The 18,845-nt window shown below is 46.8% G+C and overlaps 2 protein-coding genes across 7 annotated transcripts; one reads left to right on the plus strand and one right to left on the minus strand.

Annotated features, from left to right (window-relative positions):
• Positions 1–1,734: 1,734 nt before the first annotated feature.
• Positions 1,735–18,604, plus strand: PLA2G7 (phospholipase A2 group VII). 6 transcript variants are annotated; one of them, XM_064650708.1, is made up of 11 exons: positions 1,735–2,086; positions 8,771–8,895; positions 11,465–11,615; positions 12,226–12,319; positions 12,952–13,020; positions 13,450–13,597; positions 14,674–14,787; positions 15,062–15,153; positions 15,568–15,741; positions 16,767–16,915; positions 17,254–18,604. In XM_064650708.1, exons 1-11 carry the CDS (start codon positions 1,750–1,752, stop codon positions 17,355–17,357), a joined length of 1,557 nt encoding a protein of 518 aa, XP_064506778.1. In that variant the 5' UTR covers positions 1,735–1,749; the 3' UTR covers positions 17,358–18,604. The 6 variants fall into 6 exon arrangements, with proteins under 6 accessions (XP_064506778.1, XP_064506783.1, XP_064506779.1 ...); XM_064650713.1 differs by lacking the exon at positions 1,735–2,086 and adding an exon at positions 7,889–7,909; XM_064650709.1 differs by lacking the exon at positions 1,735–2,086 and adding an exon at positions 8,047–8,281.
• IMP3 (IMP U3 small nucleolar ribonucleoprotein 3) lies at positions 6,258–7,981 on the minus strand. Its single transcript, XM_064650716.1, has 2 exons — positions 7,112–7,981; positions 6,258–7,061 (listed from the first exon to the last, which is right to left on the minus strand). Exon 1 carries the CDS (start codon positions 7,928–7,930, stop codon positions 7,373–7,375), a length of 558 nt encoding a protein of 185 aa, XP_064506786.1. The 5' UTR covers positions 7,931–7,981; the 3' UTR covers positions 6,258–7,061; positions 7,112–7,372.
• Positions 18,605–18,845: the final 241 nt, after the last annotated feature.

An 18,845-nucleotide genomic window follows, 5' to 3' on the forward strand; every position in this document is an offset into this window, starting at 1 on the left:
TCTAGTGGAAGGTGTCCCTGCCCATGGCAGGGGGTGTGGATGATCTTTAAGGTCCCTTCCAGACCATTCTATGATTCTAGAAAATAACTGAGCCCATTGCTTAAAATTCTCATCACCAGTCCCATTCAATAGACTCCCATCAAGCAAATCTCCAGCCCCTGCAAGGCTTTGGGTTTCAGTAATTATACCTGTGCTAGGGGGTATTTCCCAGCTGCTTTGCTGACATCTAAGCAGATTGCAAGGATCACTAGGTAATTCATCATCCTGAGAATGGAAACTGCAATATTTTCTCCAGTCTGGTCAAATCAACGGGGAGAAAACTTTTATATTTCCATATTTATAGCTGAGCTTAAGCTAATTAGTCCTGTCATCCGATAAACCAGAAGCATTTTAGGGTTTGCTGCAGTTTCTGCATTGCATTTACTTCATGGAGAAATTTTCACAGCTTTGAAAAGAGTGTGATTTTCATGTTCAGCATGTTGGAAAGGACCAACATCAGAGCTTGCAGAGGCTGATTGTGAGGGAAGGTTTGCAACCCTAAGGGCTACATCCTGAGCCAGAGATGGATTGGGCCATTTATCTGCTCTCAACTCCCATAAACATACCAATCACTTCCCAAGTCCAGGCTAGAAGGACATAGAATCATCTCCACTCTGATTTTTTGTAAGAAAAAGATGAAGTACAAAGATCAGAGGGATTCACAGCCTCCTTCAATCTTGGGTGGTTGGACTGTGCAGACAAGATCCAAAAAAAAGACTCATACTTGTCTTCTACTGAGCTTGACTCCTGCATGTCTGGGAATATCTGAACATATTAAAAAATAAAATAAATTCTGGAGCTCCTAGTGGGCCACAGATGTATTGGCTTTGTCATGCCTTGTTACTTGAAGTAACTAGTGGTTACTTCAACCACTTGTGCACTGCCTCCTCCTCATTGCCTCTCACTAGTCTTGAAGAACCTGTTCCTTTAGATTAAGCAGAGATGTTCTGAGCTGTCCTCCAAGATTTCAACAACATTAAATTATCCTGAAAATGTCACATTTTAATGCATCCAGCCCATCACTGAAATGAGGGCTGGACCAAAGTACAGGGAAAAAAACAAACTCTTGGACCTTTTCATACAACTTGCTTATTCTTTTCCAGCTTCAGAGAGAAAGGGAGAGGAAGACAAGCCACTGATCCCACTCCAAGAGCTCACCAGCTCTCCAAGGGGACAGTCCATGGGACGGCTTCATAAGCAATTTAGGCCAAGCCAAATTTTACCTCCCCTCCTCCCCTGCTGCTTCCTTTGAAGCTCATATGGCCGTTTAATAGCTGCTCATCACTCATAAAATAATCTGTTATTATTGGTGCTGGTTTTAGGGTTAATTCCCTGAATTCAGTGTTACCGAGGGGGCAAATGCCAGGGCTGTGCAAAGGGGGGGTGAGTGCAGATCTGCCCTGCCAGTAGGGACCTGTGCTCAATCTGCTTTAAACCTCTCCAGAAGTTGTACTCAGAAGCGGGATATGCTTCCCTAGAGTGTGATTACCCCCTTTTCCTAAGGCCAGAGGAAAAGATTCGGCTTTTTACGGAGCGACCTTGAGGCAAAGCGCTCCCCCGCAGCTGGTCCCCCCTCCTCGTCCAGCCACAGCTTCTCCGCGGGATGTTGCAACCCATCCGGGGGAATTTTCTCTTTGGGTTCCTGGTGCTTGACACAGCCCCACTCCGCCACGCTCGGCAGCACCGCCGGGACATCGAGAATCCATACACATGATCCCATCCCTGCCACACGGAGGCACAGCCCGGCACCTCGGCGGCCGCGGGATCCGCCGGGACGCGCAGTCTTTGCTTGGGATGGCCCCGTGCCAGAAACTTGTTTTCCAGGCCCAGGGGAGATTTCTCCCGGGAAGATTGTCTCAGCTGAAAACTAAGGCAAAGTTTGGTCCCTCCCCTTCGGGCAGAGCCCGGCAGTGGCTCTGCCTGCGGGACAGACGTCCTCCTGTGGGAGCAGCCGCCGCTCCCCTGGCTCCGCAGGGCTCTGGGTGGCCCTCCTGCTCCTCTGGACGGCGGGACGGGAGCACAGGGCGACCGGGACACCGCACACCAGGTATGGGAAGCACCAGGCACTGCTCGAGGGCAAAAAAAGGGTCTCGGGAGAGCACGGGGAGGAGCGACGGTGACGTGAGGGGGATTTTAAAGAGCTGGGTGGTTGCTGCGTAGCCCTTCACACAGGTTATCAGCGCTCCCCGCTCCCCGGGTTCAGCCGGCTCATGCAGGAAGCTTGTTCCCAGTCCTCGAGGGATCGCGTTTCTCCAGTTCCTCCCTTCCAGCCCCGTATCTGGCCCCAAATCCCTGTGCGTCCCTGCGGAGGGGTGGGATTCACTCCCGTGGACGTGCCCCTTCGCCGTTGAGTGTAGGGCGAATTTTCCGGTGGGGAAAAGTAACCCACCTCCTGACACGGCCGTGCCCAGGCTGGCGATGGGAAGCAGCAGTGCTGGGCTGCAGCAGAGGAAACTCAGACTAGATGGAAGGGGAAAAGTTAATTCACTGCGAGGGTCTGAGATGTGCAGACCCGAGGTGTGTCCTGCTTTGAGCAGGGGCTTGGACTGGGTGACCTCCAGCGTCCTTGCCCGCCTAAATACTTCTGGGAGGTTGAGAGGGACACAGCTGGAGGTTTTGGGTGCTCTGCCAGCACAGCATTCACGTCCCACACACCCAGCATCCCAGTACCTGCAAGGGACCCTGCACCCCAACTGCTTTTGGAGCTGGTGGGGAGAGGGATGGTGATTTTAAGACGTGGGTTTCCTGATGTGTTTTAAGCTCTATGAACTCAGTGGTGAGGTGGTGGACTGGCAGACGTCAGGACAGCCTGCCTGTACTTTACCCTGTGTACTGCCACAGTACTTTACCCTGTGACACAACCATCCAAGCCTCTCCAGGAGCAGCAGGTGGTGGCTCCTCCAGGGAGGGACCAGGGGTGGTGGTGCTGCCTAGGCTTGCATTTACCAACCCACTAACATGTTTAGAGCAGCCGAGAAGCTGTTGTGACTTACAAATAAGATCCTCTAAGAGGCAGGTCAGGAAACAGGGGATACACCAATCCCATCTCCGATGTTATTAGTGGATGGCCTCCCCTTTCTCTGCCTGCTGGGAGTGAAACATTCTATCTCTTCAAAATCAGCTAATATGATGCAGGAAGGGGCTGTTCTCCAGTGCTTGCAGAGAAGTGAGAGGGGATGCTCCTGCTCTGGGACATACACTTGGATTTAACTCTTGGATCCATAAACTCCAGAGTTTATGGAAAGACCGAACCCAAGTGCCTCCTCCTGCTGACTGCAGAGCTGCTTCCTGCTGCTTCCACCTGACATCCCCATGCCCCAACCACACAGCAGATAGGTTTCTCACCACCCAAGTCCTACTGCAGGCCCAAACCAGGAAGCAAAGGGTAACAAGTTTTTTCAGTCCTTAAAATGAGGTATTTAAAAGCAAGGACAAGAGCTGGGGCTCTCAGGTAAATGCTGTCATAGTGCTTACGTGTGCTTTTTCCCTAGACCCTGTGAGTGTCGAAATGTTTTGGTATCTGGGGTAGGGACTAAGGTGATCCCATGCCCTGGTGATGAGAAATCGCTTGTTGGTTCAATCTGCAGTGCCAAATCAGGCAGGGGATGTCCTTAAAACAGATTAATCAGAACTCAAGAAGGGGACAGTGACACCTTCGACCACTGTGGAATATCATACTGGGGAGTGCTACTGAGTGAGCATGGGAAAGTGCCCTTAGATGAGGCTATAAGGCCATGGGCTAACTCAGGATGCAGGACCCTCACATGAAATATTGGGAATTGCCCAGCTCCACCTTTGGTTCTCTCAGTCTCCATTCCTGATCTTGAGAAGGGGGATGTACCAACCTTCCCCAGCCTCTGTGCTCATGGTGATGGGCTGTCACTGAATTGCTGAGGTCAGCACTTAGCCACATCGAGATGTTGCATGGAAGCAGCCTTTAAAACATGCAGCATGCTTGTTTACTGGGAAAATAAGTGGCCTAGATCAGTGAAAAAAACCACACATTAGCATTTCAGTGACAGCCTCAGCCTTTTACACTCTGCAACACAAAAGGCACCAGTGTGAAGGGCTCTTTCCTTCACCTCCCTCACATTCCTCAGGCTCAGCTCCCCTGCTTTGGCAGCCTTCAAATAAAGGAAAAGACAAGGTCAGGAGAAAAAAAAAACAACAAAGGAGAAAAAAATAAAAAGGAAAAAAAAGCCAAAACCCAAATCTAAAACTGTAGGCCCTGGTAAAACCTCCCTTCCAGCTGCCCACTACCCAAGTGAGCGCTCCTGCTTGGGAACTGCTCACCATTTGCCAATGGCTTTCACCCTTCCCAGAGCCCCCTGAAGCCCTTTCCTCCCTTGCTGGAGAAGATGGCACCTCTTGCAGCCCTCAGCTGCTGGGACAGACACTTGTAAAGGTGACAATGATCAGGTTTTGTCAGGCACACGGAGAGCCTGCTCCAGCACCAGCACCACCATCCTCTGTCCTCCTGCACAAGCAACTTCCCAGAAGATTCAGGAACAGCAAGCCCACTTCAGAAAGTGCTGGGAGGTAGCACAGTGACACCCAGGATCCCATACTGCTGCTCTCACATACATAAGCTCTCCCACTGGAAATCCCTGGAGCGCTGGAGGGGAGTTTGCAGGATTTGGCCCAAAAAAAAGCTCCATGCTGGATCATCTCCTCATGCTAGTTCACACAGACCCATGGAAGCTCGTGCTGATCTATACTGACATTGGATCCAGCCTTGGAATTTAAAAAAAGCCTCTGTGTTTATCCAAGTGTTGGGAAAGGCTGTTGGAGCTGTTTCCTGTGCCCTTTCAACCCCCAGCTCCGGAACCGCTACGGGAACCGCCCTGCAGCAGCCACAGCACATCAGCTCTGGCAAACAAACTCAAACCCACAAACTGAAGGCAAAACCACCATGATACACGAGGAAGCCATCATCTCCCTGGCTGAATTCACCATCAGGAACGAGGACATGCTGCTGGAACTTCCATTTTACCTGTTTATCATGCTTGAAGTGGACCCGGCTCTCATCTGAGGCATGTGAGGACTCCAGCTGTTAAAAATTGAGGAGCAGGACGCTCATTTCAGGCCTCAGCTACTGTACAGCCAGCACAGCTGTGACACTCCAGACTTAGAACACATACAGACATATAAACCCACAGCCTGATTTCTTAGAGAGCATAAGAATTTAATTTCCAGTACCAAAGGAGGAGAGCAGGGCTGATGGATGCTGTTATCCCAAAGTATCTATAGGGAAATCAATTCCCAATGCTTAACTTAACAGCCTATAAGGGGCTGGGTCATTTCTCTTCTGCTGCAGATGCTGGACGTGCACAGATGAAGGTTGAAAAGTTGGTTTAATACAAAAAGAATGGGCTGATATGTAAACTATGGAGGCTGACAGGCTGGAGGTTTGATATTTCCTTTTCTGCTGTTCTTTCAAAGGCTGGACACACTGGACAGAGCAGCAGTTTATCATATGAGTAGTAAAACACTCCGCACAGTCACTGCGTTGTAATTCAAGTTCCCCCAAAAGAGTAAAGAAGAGCAAAAGCACCATTTTTACCTGTACCTGAATTGGGCACCTTCCGAATTTCCCAAGAAATAATGACATTGTTCTAGAGGAAAGCTGGGAAGGTGTTTAAAAGTCAGACTTCAGGTGTGAAATGTGTTTTCAACTTGTATTTCTTACCATAAAGCAAGGTGCATTTGGTGTCCTTTTCTTAATATCTATTATTGCTTTATAAATTAATGTTCTGCTTAATACAGCTGGCTTATGAGATGTGTAGAAATTTTAACATTTAGTTTGCCTTTTAAAAACCAGTCATAATATGACAGTTTCTGAAACCTCAAAAACACCCCTCACCTGAACATCTTTCTGTTTAGAAAAGCCACATTAAAGGATACAGACCCAGAGCTTCAGTGGCAGCTGAACTCCAGCCCTTTGGACTTGGAATGGGCAGTCACAGCTCCGCTCCTAAACCTACTGCCAAATCCTTTCATAGCCCTGGGTAATGGAAAGAAAGCACTGCTAACAAAAAACACATTAGAATTCAGTAATAGCCTTACAGCTATCAAAAAAAGAAAAGGTTATGTAAGTTACATAAAAGACCTCAAATTAAAAAAAAAAAAGTTCTACAAAATGACAAATGGGCCTTTGTGGAACAATTAAAAATCAGGACAAACTCTCAGAGAAACTATATCATAAAATAGTCCACACATTTCTCTACCAACTTACAAAAAAACTTTATTTTTGTTTTTCTGTTTTTTTAATGAAAGGGAAACAAAGTTCCCAACAGTCTCAGAAAGCCTAAGGTTCCCCTTGAGTACCAGTTTTTGTCTGGCTAATGTACTACATGCAACAGTTCCCCCCAGATTTGCAGTTGTGGTTAGGTCAGCTTTTGCTCCAATGCCTCCCCAGTTAGATCCTGCTCTGTAAATGATGCCTGATTGTCAGCTGGAGACCCACACAGTGAAGACACTGAATTCAGCACATTAAACTTCCCTTTACATCTTCACATGAAAATAAAGTTGCCTTTTTTTTTTTTATTCCATATTTGGCTAAAGCTTTAACAGTTCCAGAAATGCAGTATTTGGCTTCCTTGTTTACTGCTGACCCCCAACAATCCTCACATTTTCCCTATATACACGTTGCTTGGTATCAAGGGAAAACCCTTCCAGAAGCAGCAACTCTGGCTCCTGTGCATCCAACAGCTGAAGGAGGAACTGGCAGGGCAACCTCTCAAAAAACAGCAGCTGAGCTGCCAAACAGTCTTAAATCAGCCACTTGGCCAGGCTTAAAACCCCTTCCAGCAGCTAGTATTAGCTGCCAAGCACTTAAACCTAACCACATCCTCTCCTGCGATCAGGCAGAGACTTTTCCAAGCACTTTTGCTTTATGGAATGTAAGGATGATGGAGCTGGGCTGTAAAAAGGATGGAGATGGGCACGCTGGGACGATGGAGCTGGGTTGCTGTGATGATCACAGAGCTGGGCATGCCAGGGATGATGATGGAGCTGGGACACTTGGATGACAATGGAGCTGGGACACTTGGATGACAATAGAGCTGGGCACGCCAGGGATGATGGCACTGGACACACCAGGGACAACAACGGAGCTGGGCCACTGGACGCATTCTTGAAGTGGTGGATGTGGAAGGGAATTTTTTTCCACATGGATGAATGGAGCCATTAGCTGCAAAGGGGAGCCAGGAGGAGGGCAATACCACACTGGAAGCGCAGTTTCCTTCTGGCTCCCTTTCCAGGTGGGTCTGGAAGGGGTGGGTGAATATCCAGTGGTGGCATCACTAGCGTGTGTATGTCCCGCGGAGCAGCCCTACGCAGCCAGGTCGAAGTCGTCGCGCTCCTGGTTGTAGTCGAGCACCTTCTGCCGCAGGCGCGAGGCGTCCACCCAGGTGATGAAATCCTCGACGGCGCGGGGGACGAGCAGCGCGGGGTCTGTGACCACCTCGGGCCCCACGCGGACGTGCCCCTGCTCCACGAAGGTGACGGCGTGGCGCAGGTTCTGCGCCATCCGCAGCTTCACCAGCAGGCAGGGCAGGCGCCGGCGGCAGAAGGTGGCGGCCGAGAGGCTCTCGCAGACGGCCAGCGACTGCCGGCTGCTCACCAGCCCCAGCCCGTGCAGCTTCTCCAGCAGCGCGGCGGCGCAGCGGGCGCGGAACGCGGCGCTGTCCGGGCCCAGGTCGCGGAGCCGCCGGGCCAGGGCGCGCACGGAGCGGGCCAGCGCCTTGTACTGCACGTAGTCCTCCCGCCGGCCCAGCCGGTACCGCCGCAGCGCCCGCACCTCCGCCAAGTTACCGCCCGACGCCTCCCAGTTCACCAGGTCCAGCCGCCGCAGCAGCTTCTGCTCGTGGTACTTCAGTTTCCGCACCATCTTGACGAGATACGGGATTCAGGCTCCGCCGCGCCGCCGGCTGCGAGGGGCCTTTCCGGGGAGGAGCGGCCGCCTACACCGCGGTTCTTCCGGGGAGGAGCCGCTGACAGCGGCCGGGGAGGGAGTCCCGCCCCGGGAGTCCATTCCTGGGAGTCCCGCCCCGGGGCGGCCGAGCCCAGTGGGGCGGTGGGTTGGGATGGTCCCGTGTCTCCTTCTCGAAGGAGAAGGCAGCGGATAGAGCCCACCCCCGCGGCCGGAGCGGCTTCCTTGCTGCCCAGCCCGGGATGCGGCTGCTTCCCCCCGCGCTCGGCGCATCCCCGGGGCCCGCCCGGCTCGGAGGGGTCACCCCAGGTACGGCCGCACCGCCCCGGTACCCGCTCCGTCACGGGCAGCCCGCCCTTGGCTCTCCAGGGATCGAACCCGGGCTTCGTCATTCCTCCTGGAAAAATGGCAGCGGCGTTGTATTTCTCCGTGACATCCCGCTGCTCCTGATGAATAGGCCGATTTTCCTTGAGGAGCCGCAAAATCCTCTTTCTGTGCGGTTCGTAGCACCGCAGACCTCCCGAGTGCCACCGCGGCCTCCTCAGCCAAAGGTTTCATCCCACCTTTCTGTAAGTGCACGGTGCTGTCTGATCCTTAGGATTCAGGATACTCCAAGGAAATTCCCCAGTAGAACAGGTCAGGTTGGTGATTCGGGATTTCTCTGATTCTCATAAAGCAGATTTATGTATCGGCTCAATCTTGAATTTCTTACTGCTGGATTTTCAGCGCACTGGATTTGTCTCAGGGTGGGTGATCTGGTCATGGCCCTCTCCTGATTTGCTTTGCGCTTTTCTCCAGGTCTGCCAGTGAAGGCACCAATGGAAATGTGGACCAACAGCACTGAGAGATTTTACAGAATTCCTGAAGGAAAGGGGCCACACTCGGTTGGATGTACAGACCTGATGACAGAAAATGCAGTTGAGGTAAAGCTTTTGATTCTTTCTCTTTTGGATTTAAGCCACAGTGTCAGTGAAACAACTTGCTGTAGTTTTACAGAGGAGTCACACAGAAGGTCTTGTCTGTGTGCTCCATACTGACATTCATAGCTGAGCTTTCTACCTTCTTCATCCTAGTGTAGGATGTATACTTGGCATTTGCTAGATGGATGTAACCTGCAAGCCTTCCCCATGGCCAATTCCTCCTTCCTCCTAATATCCTTTTCTTTCTGACTCCCCTACTCAAGATGCTGCAGAGAAACTGTGTCCCACCCACCCCACCACTCCCTCTTGCACTGAGCTCCTGAGGAGACTCCACATGCTGTCTCTGTGACTGTAGCTGTTCTCATCACAAAGGTCCCAACAGGATTTGGCAGTGTTGGGAGATGCAGGTGTGCAGGGCTGGGAGATGAGGGTGTGCAGTGTTTGAGCTGCAGGGTAAAGTGTGAGATGTCTTCTTGAGATTTTATCTCTCTTGAGAAGAACAGGATGTCAGTTCTGTAAGAGGTTAGCACAGTGAGAAGCCAAGATAAGAAGATGGGTACAGTAAGCACACAGGTAGACAAATGACTTCACTTTTGGGTTTCTGTATCAAATCCTCTTGCTTCTTAAACAATACCCCTGCAGTAACACTGTGGTTTTACTCCTCAGACTAGCCATAGTGGAGCTTGTGATCAGTTCGCAGTGGTTGTTCATGTTTTCCTTTACTGAGCTTACTCTGTATTAGCACAAAGCAGCAATTAGTTTCTCTTTGCAATCAGCCCATGTGTTTTTGTTTTGATAAGCGTTCTGAACAATTACAGTTCTCTCAAGCATAGATAATGAACATCTTTCCCTTTCTGGTAAGCAGTTAATCACTGGGGAAGTTCACTGGGACTGTTTTGAGATCAAGTTAATATCTTTACCAGTATGGAGGGAGGTTCTTCCTTAATGGTCTTTGTGTCAAAGGTTGGTTTAACTTTGATAAGTAAATAGAAACAAGGTTCATTAAACAAGCTTTTGGTAAACTGATACATTAGTGTTCAAGAAATCAGGCTTTATTCTAAAGCTCTGATCTTAACTAGCTAAACCAAAAGCACAGTTGGAGCAAGACAGTGAATTTGAATAGTGTGTCGCAAATTCCCTTGCAAACCAGGAAGTAAGAATGCAGATTACACACAGTTCATCTGCCTGGAACTCTGCTTTGAGGTGTGCCATTGGTACATTGCTGCTGTCTGCAAAGGAAAAGGACTGACAAGGGGTATGGAGGGTCCACGTGAGTGTGGAAAGCTTGGGTGCTTTCCTGGGAGACCTGGAGTGCAGACAATAAAAGAAGATTCAAACTGGTGGTAAGGAACAGAAGCAGATAAAGCACAGGTTAGCAAAGTTGTGTTTAGAAAGATGGACCACTAGAGACTTGTAAGCATCTTGTTGAGGAGGAAGAACAATATATTGTGTTCCCTTGCTGTGCAGCTGCCCAAGAGCTTCACAGACAGCCTCTGCTCAGTTTAGCCAGGAACACTATAGCCACAAGACCATGCCCTGACACACCTCCTCTGCTGGACCATACTTCCAGAAACTAGTCTCAGAGTAAAATCTGTCCTGGTAACCTAGTGGAACAATATACATCCAAGAGGGGCCTTTCCCCCCCTCTCCCAGTTTAGCAAACTCAGTTGGGTCAGTAACAGCTCCATGAGACTCACTGACGCAAGGAAAGCAATGACAGCTCCCAGCTGAAAGGGTGAAGGGACAAAGTCATAAAATCATGGAATCACTGAATGGTTTGGATCAGAAGGGACCTTAAAGACCATATGCCATGGGCAGGGACACCTTCCACTAGGCCATGTTACTCGGGGCCCTGTCCAACCTGGCCTTGGGATGAGGCAGCCACAACTTTTCTGGGAAACCTGTGGCAGGACCTCACCACCCTTACAGTAAAGGATTTCTTCATAATATCTAATCTAACCTTACTCTCTCTTAGTTTAGAGCCATTACCCCTTGTCCTGTCAGTCCAGACCCTTGTCCAAAGTGCCTCTTCAGCGCTCTTAGAGCCCCTTTAGGTACTAGAAGGTGATCTAAAGTCTTCCCAGAGCCTTCTTCAGGCTGAACGTCCCCAGCTGTCCTGGCCCGTCATCCTAGGAGAGATGCTCCAGCTCTCAGATCATCCTCAGTCACCCCTCTAACAGTCAGCCCTATAAAACTGCATCAGTGAGGAAGACAGAAGGAAAGATCCAGCAAGATGCAGAAATGGAGCAAATCGGTAGTGACTGTTTGTAAATTATTAACTTAGCTAAATGGAGCATTTTGAATTAGCCATAGGCTAACCTAGGGAAGGTAATGTGCATCTCTACCTGTGAAGTTCTGTATCTCATGCTCTTTAAATTCATTTTAGGGACAGAAAGTGAATTGGCATCAAAGCCTGTATAGGATAATAATTTTCTCATGAGATTCTCTTAAATCTCTTGAGCTGTCATTCTTGCATCTGAAGCCCTTTATATAGATGATTTTATCTTCCTTTTTCTCTGCCATATATAAAGAAATGCCAATATTGCTTTTTTTACTTTCCTCCTGATCCCAGGGAAGTTTCTTGCGCCTGTATTACCCAGCATGCGATGCCACAGATATTGAGGAGGCACGATGGATTCCAGATCGAGAATACTATCAGGGACTCTCTGACTTCCTTAATATGTACCGGATTGTAGGAGAAAGGCTTTTCCATTACTACGTTGGTAAGACTGGTTCTAGTTTTATTCCTTGACTAGTGCATGAGCTCTGTTTGCAGGCCGCTGCCTCGCTGCTCCAAGAACAGGGTGGTGTTGCTGGACTGAAAAATATATTTTAGCAAACAAGTGTTTTTGTGGGATGGGTTTCTGTAGAGAGGCTCAGTGTTGAACGTGACCAAGTTCTCAGGCAGTCCCTGACTGCTGTGGATAGGAGTGTCTGGGCAGCTTGCTTTAGGAAGAGCTTGGGTAAGCTGCACCTGTGTGTTGGGATTCAAATCCCACAGGGGAATGTGCAAAGATGTAAAAGCTGGAGAGATCCTAAGGTCTGAATACCAACAAGACTTGGATGCCTGACCGTTAGTGTTTAGGAGATATGTAGACCTTGTGCCAGACTGTGGCTGGGAAGAAGAGAGGGAAAGTATCTTCTGCCAAGTAGTAAGTATTTTCAGAATGAGATCCAGATTTGTCTTATGTATTTTAAAGATGAGACTTAGTACCTTATCTTTGGGTGACTGCTCTGAAGTCAGTGGTCACCACATTCTTGGGATCTCTCCCACAGGAACAAACACTTCCTCTCATTTCAGTAACAATGACATACACTTCTGTTTTTATCCAGGTTCAGTGACCTGTCCTGCAAAGTCAAATGCTGCCTTTAAGCCAGGAGAAAAATATCCACTTCTTATTTTTTCCCATGGACTTGGAGCTTTTCGGTAATTCTGCAGTTGTTGACAAACTATTTTTGTTGTCTATGGAGACAACAGTTACCAAGGATGGTTCTGAACAGTTTTTCAGTAGGGGGGTGAAATCCTTCTGGAGCTGAAACAGATTTCAGTAGTAGGCTGCTGTGTGTCAATATGCCTCCACGGAAACAACAGCAGTTAATAAAAGCAGGGTTGATGTATTTTTGATCATAGAATGGCCTGGGTTGGAAGGGACCTTAAAGATCATCTTGTTCCAACCCCCCTGCCATAAATAGGGACACCTTCCACTAGACCAGGTTGCTCGAGCTCCATTTCTTTTCCCTTTGTATGATAGGTGTGAAGGTATTTACTGACCCATAAGCACACTGTGAAGACTAGCTAGTTGATTTTTGGACAGCTCTTTGGAGATGCAAAGTGCTGTATGTGCTACAGTAGCATTTTCCCTTCTGACAGTAAAACAGCACCAAGGTTTTTTGAACAGGCTTTGGTGCCTGGCATACACAAACATGCTCTGCTGGGTAGCAAATTCAAACAGAAGGAAATATCGAGTGGGGACCAGCACATACATGGTGTAGTCAGCATTTAAAAAGCAGTGGAGTTGAAAGAGTTAATGACTCACCAGAGTGTTTTTTTTATTGCAGGACAATCTATTCTGCTATTTGCATAGAGATGGCTTCTCAGGGCTTTATAGTGGCTGCTGTCGAGCACAGGTGTGTATGCTGCATGTTTTGGGAGTTCTGATGGCAAGAAATTTTCTCACATTGAACAGAATGTTATTTATTCTAAAGAAGAATTTTTGATTCTTTGTAAAAAAGAAAAACTGACATCTATCTTTCAGCCCTGCCCATAGCTGGGCATAGCTCCCATAGCTCAACTCTTCCCTAAACAAAAGGAACTTTGCTTAGATAAGCCCTGGAGTAAAAAGTCTCACAGTAGATAGAATCTGGAGAATATAAAGAAGTTGAGAGTTTTGGTGGGGTTATTGCATAATTTAGAAAGTCTGTCTACGCTCAGTTGCAATTGCAGTAGCACTGGTTGATAACTGGATCTCCAGATCAGTGAAATCTAAAACCTGTGCTGACTTTTTCTCAGACCAAATGGAATGCACACCCAGAAATAACCTTTTGCTGATATTACAGAGATGAATCTGCTTCAGCAACATATTATTGTAAAAGAAGGTCCGTTTCTGAATCACGGGAAGAATCTACATCAAACATGGAGAAGGAGTGGATCTACTACAGGAAACTGAAAACTGGAGAGGAGGAGCGTTGCTTGCGCCATAAGCAGGTACTTGGACTGGGTCTGTGCTCTGGGAAGTGTGGCAGGAGTGCTGTGTTTAGGGCTGACTAGCAGACTCTTTCCCTTTGGCAATGTCTACAGTCTTCTGCCATGACTCAGGGTATATATAAATATGGATCAAGTCATGTGTTCCTGAAGATGGAAAAGCCAAGAACAGTTTTCTTCAGAGCATAAACAACTTCCTCAACAAAGCTTTCTCGTGAAGCTGCACTCTTGAGCTGAGTCAGCTGTTTGTCCTCTGGTTCCACTCAACTTTCTGTTTCTTCTTTGTGTCTTCACACTTTTACTGCCCAGCCCAGCCTATAAGTGACACAGAGTTCAGTTCATATGTTTTTGTGGCCTTAGGCTCGCTTTAGCTTTCATTTACTGTTGCATAGCAAGATGAATCATGGCTGCTCTGAGGGGGATGTTTGCTTCATAGTCTTCAACACACTGAAGGTAGTTTTTAGCAATGTAAACAGTGCAAACTTCCTGCTCATAAGCAGTATCCATGCTAGATGTGATGTGACCATACTGATGAGCTCCTCCAAGCATAACTTGACCTTTAAAATACGGGAGTGATTTTCCAGCTAGTGAAAACTCAGCCAGGGAGCTGCTTCTCTTTATCTCCCAGGGCCATACAGACAGCAGTCCAAGAGTCATTTCCTGTATGCCTACAACATCCTGCTTATGACTCTCAGTGTGTAATGTCTGAGCTTGCAAACAACCTGCAGAAGCCGTTGTCTACAAATTTCACAAGCAGAGAAGTCAGGAGATTGGGATGTATTTGAAATTCAATGGTGCACAGACATCTTGCTGGCTGCCTACACACTGTGGTTCCCAAGAACACTCCTGTTTTTTGATTCTTCTTGAAGCTTCTCTTTTACTGACATGTCAAAGTTAAAAACTGTTCTTATGTGGGACAATGAAAACGTTTATTTGCAACAGCTTTGCTACAGTTTTCAAGGATGTGTATATATAAAAAATGAGATGGGCTTCTTAGCTGTTTCTTATTTGGGGTTTATCCGGTGTAAAGACAGTTTCAAGGCTATTGTGCAGATACCCCAACCTCTCTTTCTCCCCAGGTGCAGCAAAGAGCACAGGAGTGTATCAAAGCTCTCAATCTCATTCTTAAAATCAGTTCAGGAGAGGAAGTAACAAATGTACTACATTCAGACTTTGACTGGAACAGCCTAAAGGTGAGTGAAAGGTGGTGACTGCATTTTGTTAAACACCTAATAATGCTTCTGGTCTCCTTTTTCCATTTCTAAACTGGTTCCTGTAAATTATTCTGAAGATCACACTGTAGATCTATGAACATATTCTCAGGTCATCTCAAGCTGGATAGATAGCAATGGAGCTGAAATGATGCTCTTCTCACTTCAATAGGATCTATTTCCTAAGAAATTATTCCCTTTAAAAAAAAAAGTTTGGGAAGGAAAGTCTCTTACGGCACCTGGATTTTTTTGACAGGATTCTGTTGATACTAGCAGAATAGCTGTGATGGGACACTCTTTTGGTGCTGCTACAGTTATTGAGAGTCTCAGCAAAGAAATAAGATTCAGGTGAGTATGCAAAACAAGGCAAGAGACATTTGGCACTGGAGAGCTCTGGAGCAGAGCACCTTCTCTAGGATCCCCCAGCTACTAATTAGCAACTGAAGCAAAGGTTTGTTTGGTATGTCTTGGTTTCTCCAGTCATGCTTCTTCCAGTTGTGGGGATGTGGTGGAACATAATAGCTGTATCTTATTATATCAGGATACTGTGGGACCCTGCTGTCCTGGCAATGGAGACCAACAAATGCAAGAACAGACTAATTCTCTTCCCCCAGAGTAGAAATAATTTTGAAACAAAATTATTCATTAACCTGTTCAGTATCAGAGAGAGCTCTTTCCCATGTCTCTTGCAACTCAAAGCATGCTGAGAACTTCCATTAAAAGCTTTCTGCTTCTGTGCCAATATCCAGTTGTTTTTGGCAGGTGTGGCATTGCCCTCGATGTGTGGATGCTTCCTGTAGGTGATGACATTTACGAGAACAGTGTCCAGCAACCGCTGCTTTTTATCAACTCTGAAAAATTCCAGTGGGCTGATAACATCTTAAAGATTAAGAAGCTCATCTCCAATGACACAAACAAGAAAATGATCACTATCAAGTAAGTGTCCAGGATCCATAATTTCTGTGGTTGAAGGTGAATCTTTCCTTTCTTGTTGGAGCTGTGCAGTTATATGTAACTGCAGAAAGACAGTCACTAGAGCACAAGTCCTATGAGGAGCAGCTGAGGGAGCTGGGGGGCTCAGCCTGAAGAGAAGGAGGCTCAAGGGGGAACCCTACCACTCCCTACCACTACCTGAAAGGACGGTGTAGCCAGGTAGGGGGTGGTCTCTTCTCCCAAGTAAAAAGTGATAGGACAAGAGGAAATGGCCTCAAGTTGTACCAGGGGTGGTTTAGACTGGATATTGGGGAAACTTTCTTCACTGAAAGGGCTGTCAGGCATTGGAACAGGCTGCCCAGGGAAGTGGAGGAGTCACCATCCCTGGAGGTATTTAAAACTCATGCAGAAGTGGCACTGAGGAACCTGGTTTATTGGTGGGATTGGCAGTGCTGGTTTAACAGTTGGACTTGATAATCTTAAAGGTCTTTTCTAGCCTAAATGCTTCTACGATTCTGTCCTTCCTCATGGCCCAGGTTTTTACTGCACACTTAAATGAGCCACACATCTCCCACACTGGGGACAGACCTCTCAAAGCAGCCAGTAACTCCAGGTTTTGAGATACTCCAAGGTGTGCATTCCTGCCCTGGGTCACAAGTGTTGCATGCATCATCTGAAGACTTTAAATAGCCTTCTGGGGGCAGTTCTGCACTCACCCAGTGAAAGCAGTGCAGTGGATGGTTCTATCCTGCACCACAGACAAGGAAAACAACTCTATCTTGATGTTTTGCTAAGCCAACACTTTATTGCCATTGCCGCTGTAGTGACCTACACTGAGCATGTACAAACCTTCCTCCCTTCTGTGCTTAGTACAGAATTTCCTGCTAATCTTGCATGCTTGTGAGATTAACGTGTTTTATCTTCTGCCAAAGAAAACAGTGTAAGACACATGACTGAAGTCTTTGCATATTTTAATTGCGTGATTTAATGTATTCTTATAAACCTGTTGATCATTACTGTATTTGCAGGGGGTCAGTACATCAGAGCTTTCCTGACTTTACCTTTGTAAGCGGAGGAATTATTGCAAGATTTTTCAAATTAAAAGGAGAAATAGATCCAAATGAAGCTATTGATATCAGCAATCATGCTTCATTGGCCTTCCTGCAGAAACATCTAAGTAAGTATCTGTTTACAGAAAAGTATGAAGTTAGCTCATATTTAATTCCTGTGAAGCTTTTTATTCAGTTTAAAGCAAGATCAAAATAAGTGTGTCAGTGGAAAAAACAAGTCAGACAGTTTCTAGAGGTTTGTCAGTTACTTTTGTAATCTTAGCAACTCAGAGGAATGGCACTGGCATTTTGTTCTCATAGAAAAAATGATACTCCAGATTTTTATGTTTCTTAAAACATCATGCCTCCCCTACTTTGCCAAGTTGGTTTAATTTTTCAGTGTAGTTTTACAAAAAGCTGATTACTTACTCATTACCACTTGGGTTTTATTTCCCCTGTTTTACAGGTCTTAAGAAAGATTTCGATAAGTGGGATTCACTTGTGGATGGCATAGGACCCAATGTTATTCCTGGAAGCAATATTGACATATCTCCAGCTGAACCTGAATAAGGAATACAAAGAAGTACTGAAAATGCCATGGACATCAGGACACTAATGCTGGCCAGACATTGCTCAGACATGGGGTGGCATTAAACACCTACACAGCTTTTGGGGTGTGGAATAAAAAAAAAAAAAGGCATTAAGTTACATTACCATAAAACCAGAGATTTTGGTTCAAATGAGTTAGTAGGATAATAGTGAATGGATAGTAGGATAATACTGAAATACTGCAACAGGGTAACTTCTGCTTTGTAGGCAGCTTGGGGGAAATCACTTCATGGTAATTTAAATACTATTTCTGGTTTTGACCTAAGTCAAGTTTGTGGAGAGACAGATTAAGCTCCAAGGAATACAACTACAGTTCTGCTTACCAAGCTTTAAGTCAGTTTGCATCCAGCAAGCAACCAAAACAAAGCCCCCCCAAACCACCACTTTGTCATTTAGGTAGTTTCAGCTGTACTCTGACAACAGCTGTGAGTTGGGGCAGGTTGTTGCTCCTTCCAGTCAGAAAGGTACCAGTGGAGGGTGGTCTTCAAAACTGCCTTATTTTAGTAAACCACGGTAAAAGCTACAGGAAATAGTTAAGATCACAGCAGAGAAAGGTGTTTGTTCAGACACAGGACTCCTCGTATGAACTTGATCCACTTAAATGTAAGATCTGTGTTTAGTGCCATACCTAGAGAATATTTCTATTCCAAAAGCTTCTGAATTGGTCACTCTTGTTGTAGCAACTGTAATTCCCTTTGGGCAAAGCTCCAGGCAGTTCCTCTCTTGTTAATGTCTGTTACCAGTATCACACAGCCTGCAGGTGAAATTATAGAGATGTGGCACCTGTAAAGCTCCCTTTAGATGGTCCTTGTTAGCACTGCTTGATCTCCTGAGGTCTCTCATGGTACTAATTCTCCCCTGATACTCATCTTTGTCCAGGTACAGTGCTGTCTGTAGCTGACAGCAGAAGCAGCTGGCTCCTACTGACAGAGAGCAATGGTAATACCTGGACAAACAGTGTCAGCAGCCACCTGGTCAGCCTTGTTTAAGGCTGCCATTTTTGGATCAGAAGTCTCTGAATCTGCCCCATGGGAAGGGTGTCTTCTGAATTATGTTCATTTCAAAATGAGGTTACAAACAAAACTGAAGCAAGCAGCACAAGCAAAGCAATTAACAGTGTAATTAAATGTTACATAATCTGTGATCTTAAAATGAGATTGCAACCTAAGACCTGTCCTTCAAAATTTAATGACGTTCTTTCCAACCTACCACCATGTATTGTCTTTATTAAGCAATTAAAGATGTGTTTGTCTTACTGAGTCAGCACTAACACCTGAAGCCTACTGTGAGACAGCCAGACTGACACTATCAGCCAGCCTGTATTCCTAATCCATATGGCAGCATGAAAAATCCACAGCTTCTGAAGAGGAGGAAAAAGCTATGCTATATAAGAGCATGGAACGCTGCTATAAAATAAAATCCCCTTTTCAACACCTGAGGAGGAGATTA

Source organism: Pseudopipra pipra, chromosome 3, assembly GCF_036250125.1.
Source record: "Pseudopipra pipra isolate bDixPip1 chromosome 3, bDixPip1.hap1, whole genome shotgun sequence".
NCBI classification, from domain to species: Eukaryota; Metazoa; Chordata; class Aves; order Passeriformes; family Pipridae; genus Pseudopipra; species Pseudopipra pipra.

Bases quoted from the DNA above. Each gene is read 5' to 3' on its own strand.
- IMP3 (XM_064650716.1), bottom strand. From the start codon at position 7,930: ATGGTGCGGAAACTGAAGTACCACGAGCAGAAGCTGCTGCGGCGGCTG.
- PLA2G7 (XM_064650707.1), top strand. From the start codon at position 8,215: ATGCGGCTGCTTCCCCCCGCGCTCGGCGCATCCCCGGGGCCCGCCCGG. The intron at 8,896-11,464 runs GTAAAGCTTTTG...TCCTGATCCCAG, and splicing joins TGACAGAAAATGCAGTTGAG to GGAAGTTTCTTGCGCCTGTA. The intron at 15,154-15,567 runs GTGAGTATGCAA...TGTTTTTGGCAG, and splicing joins AGCAAAGAAATAAGATTCAG to GTGTGGCATTGCCCTCGATG.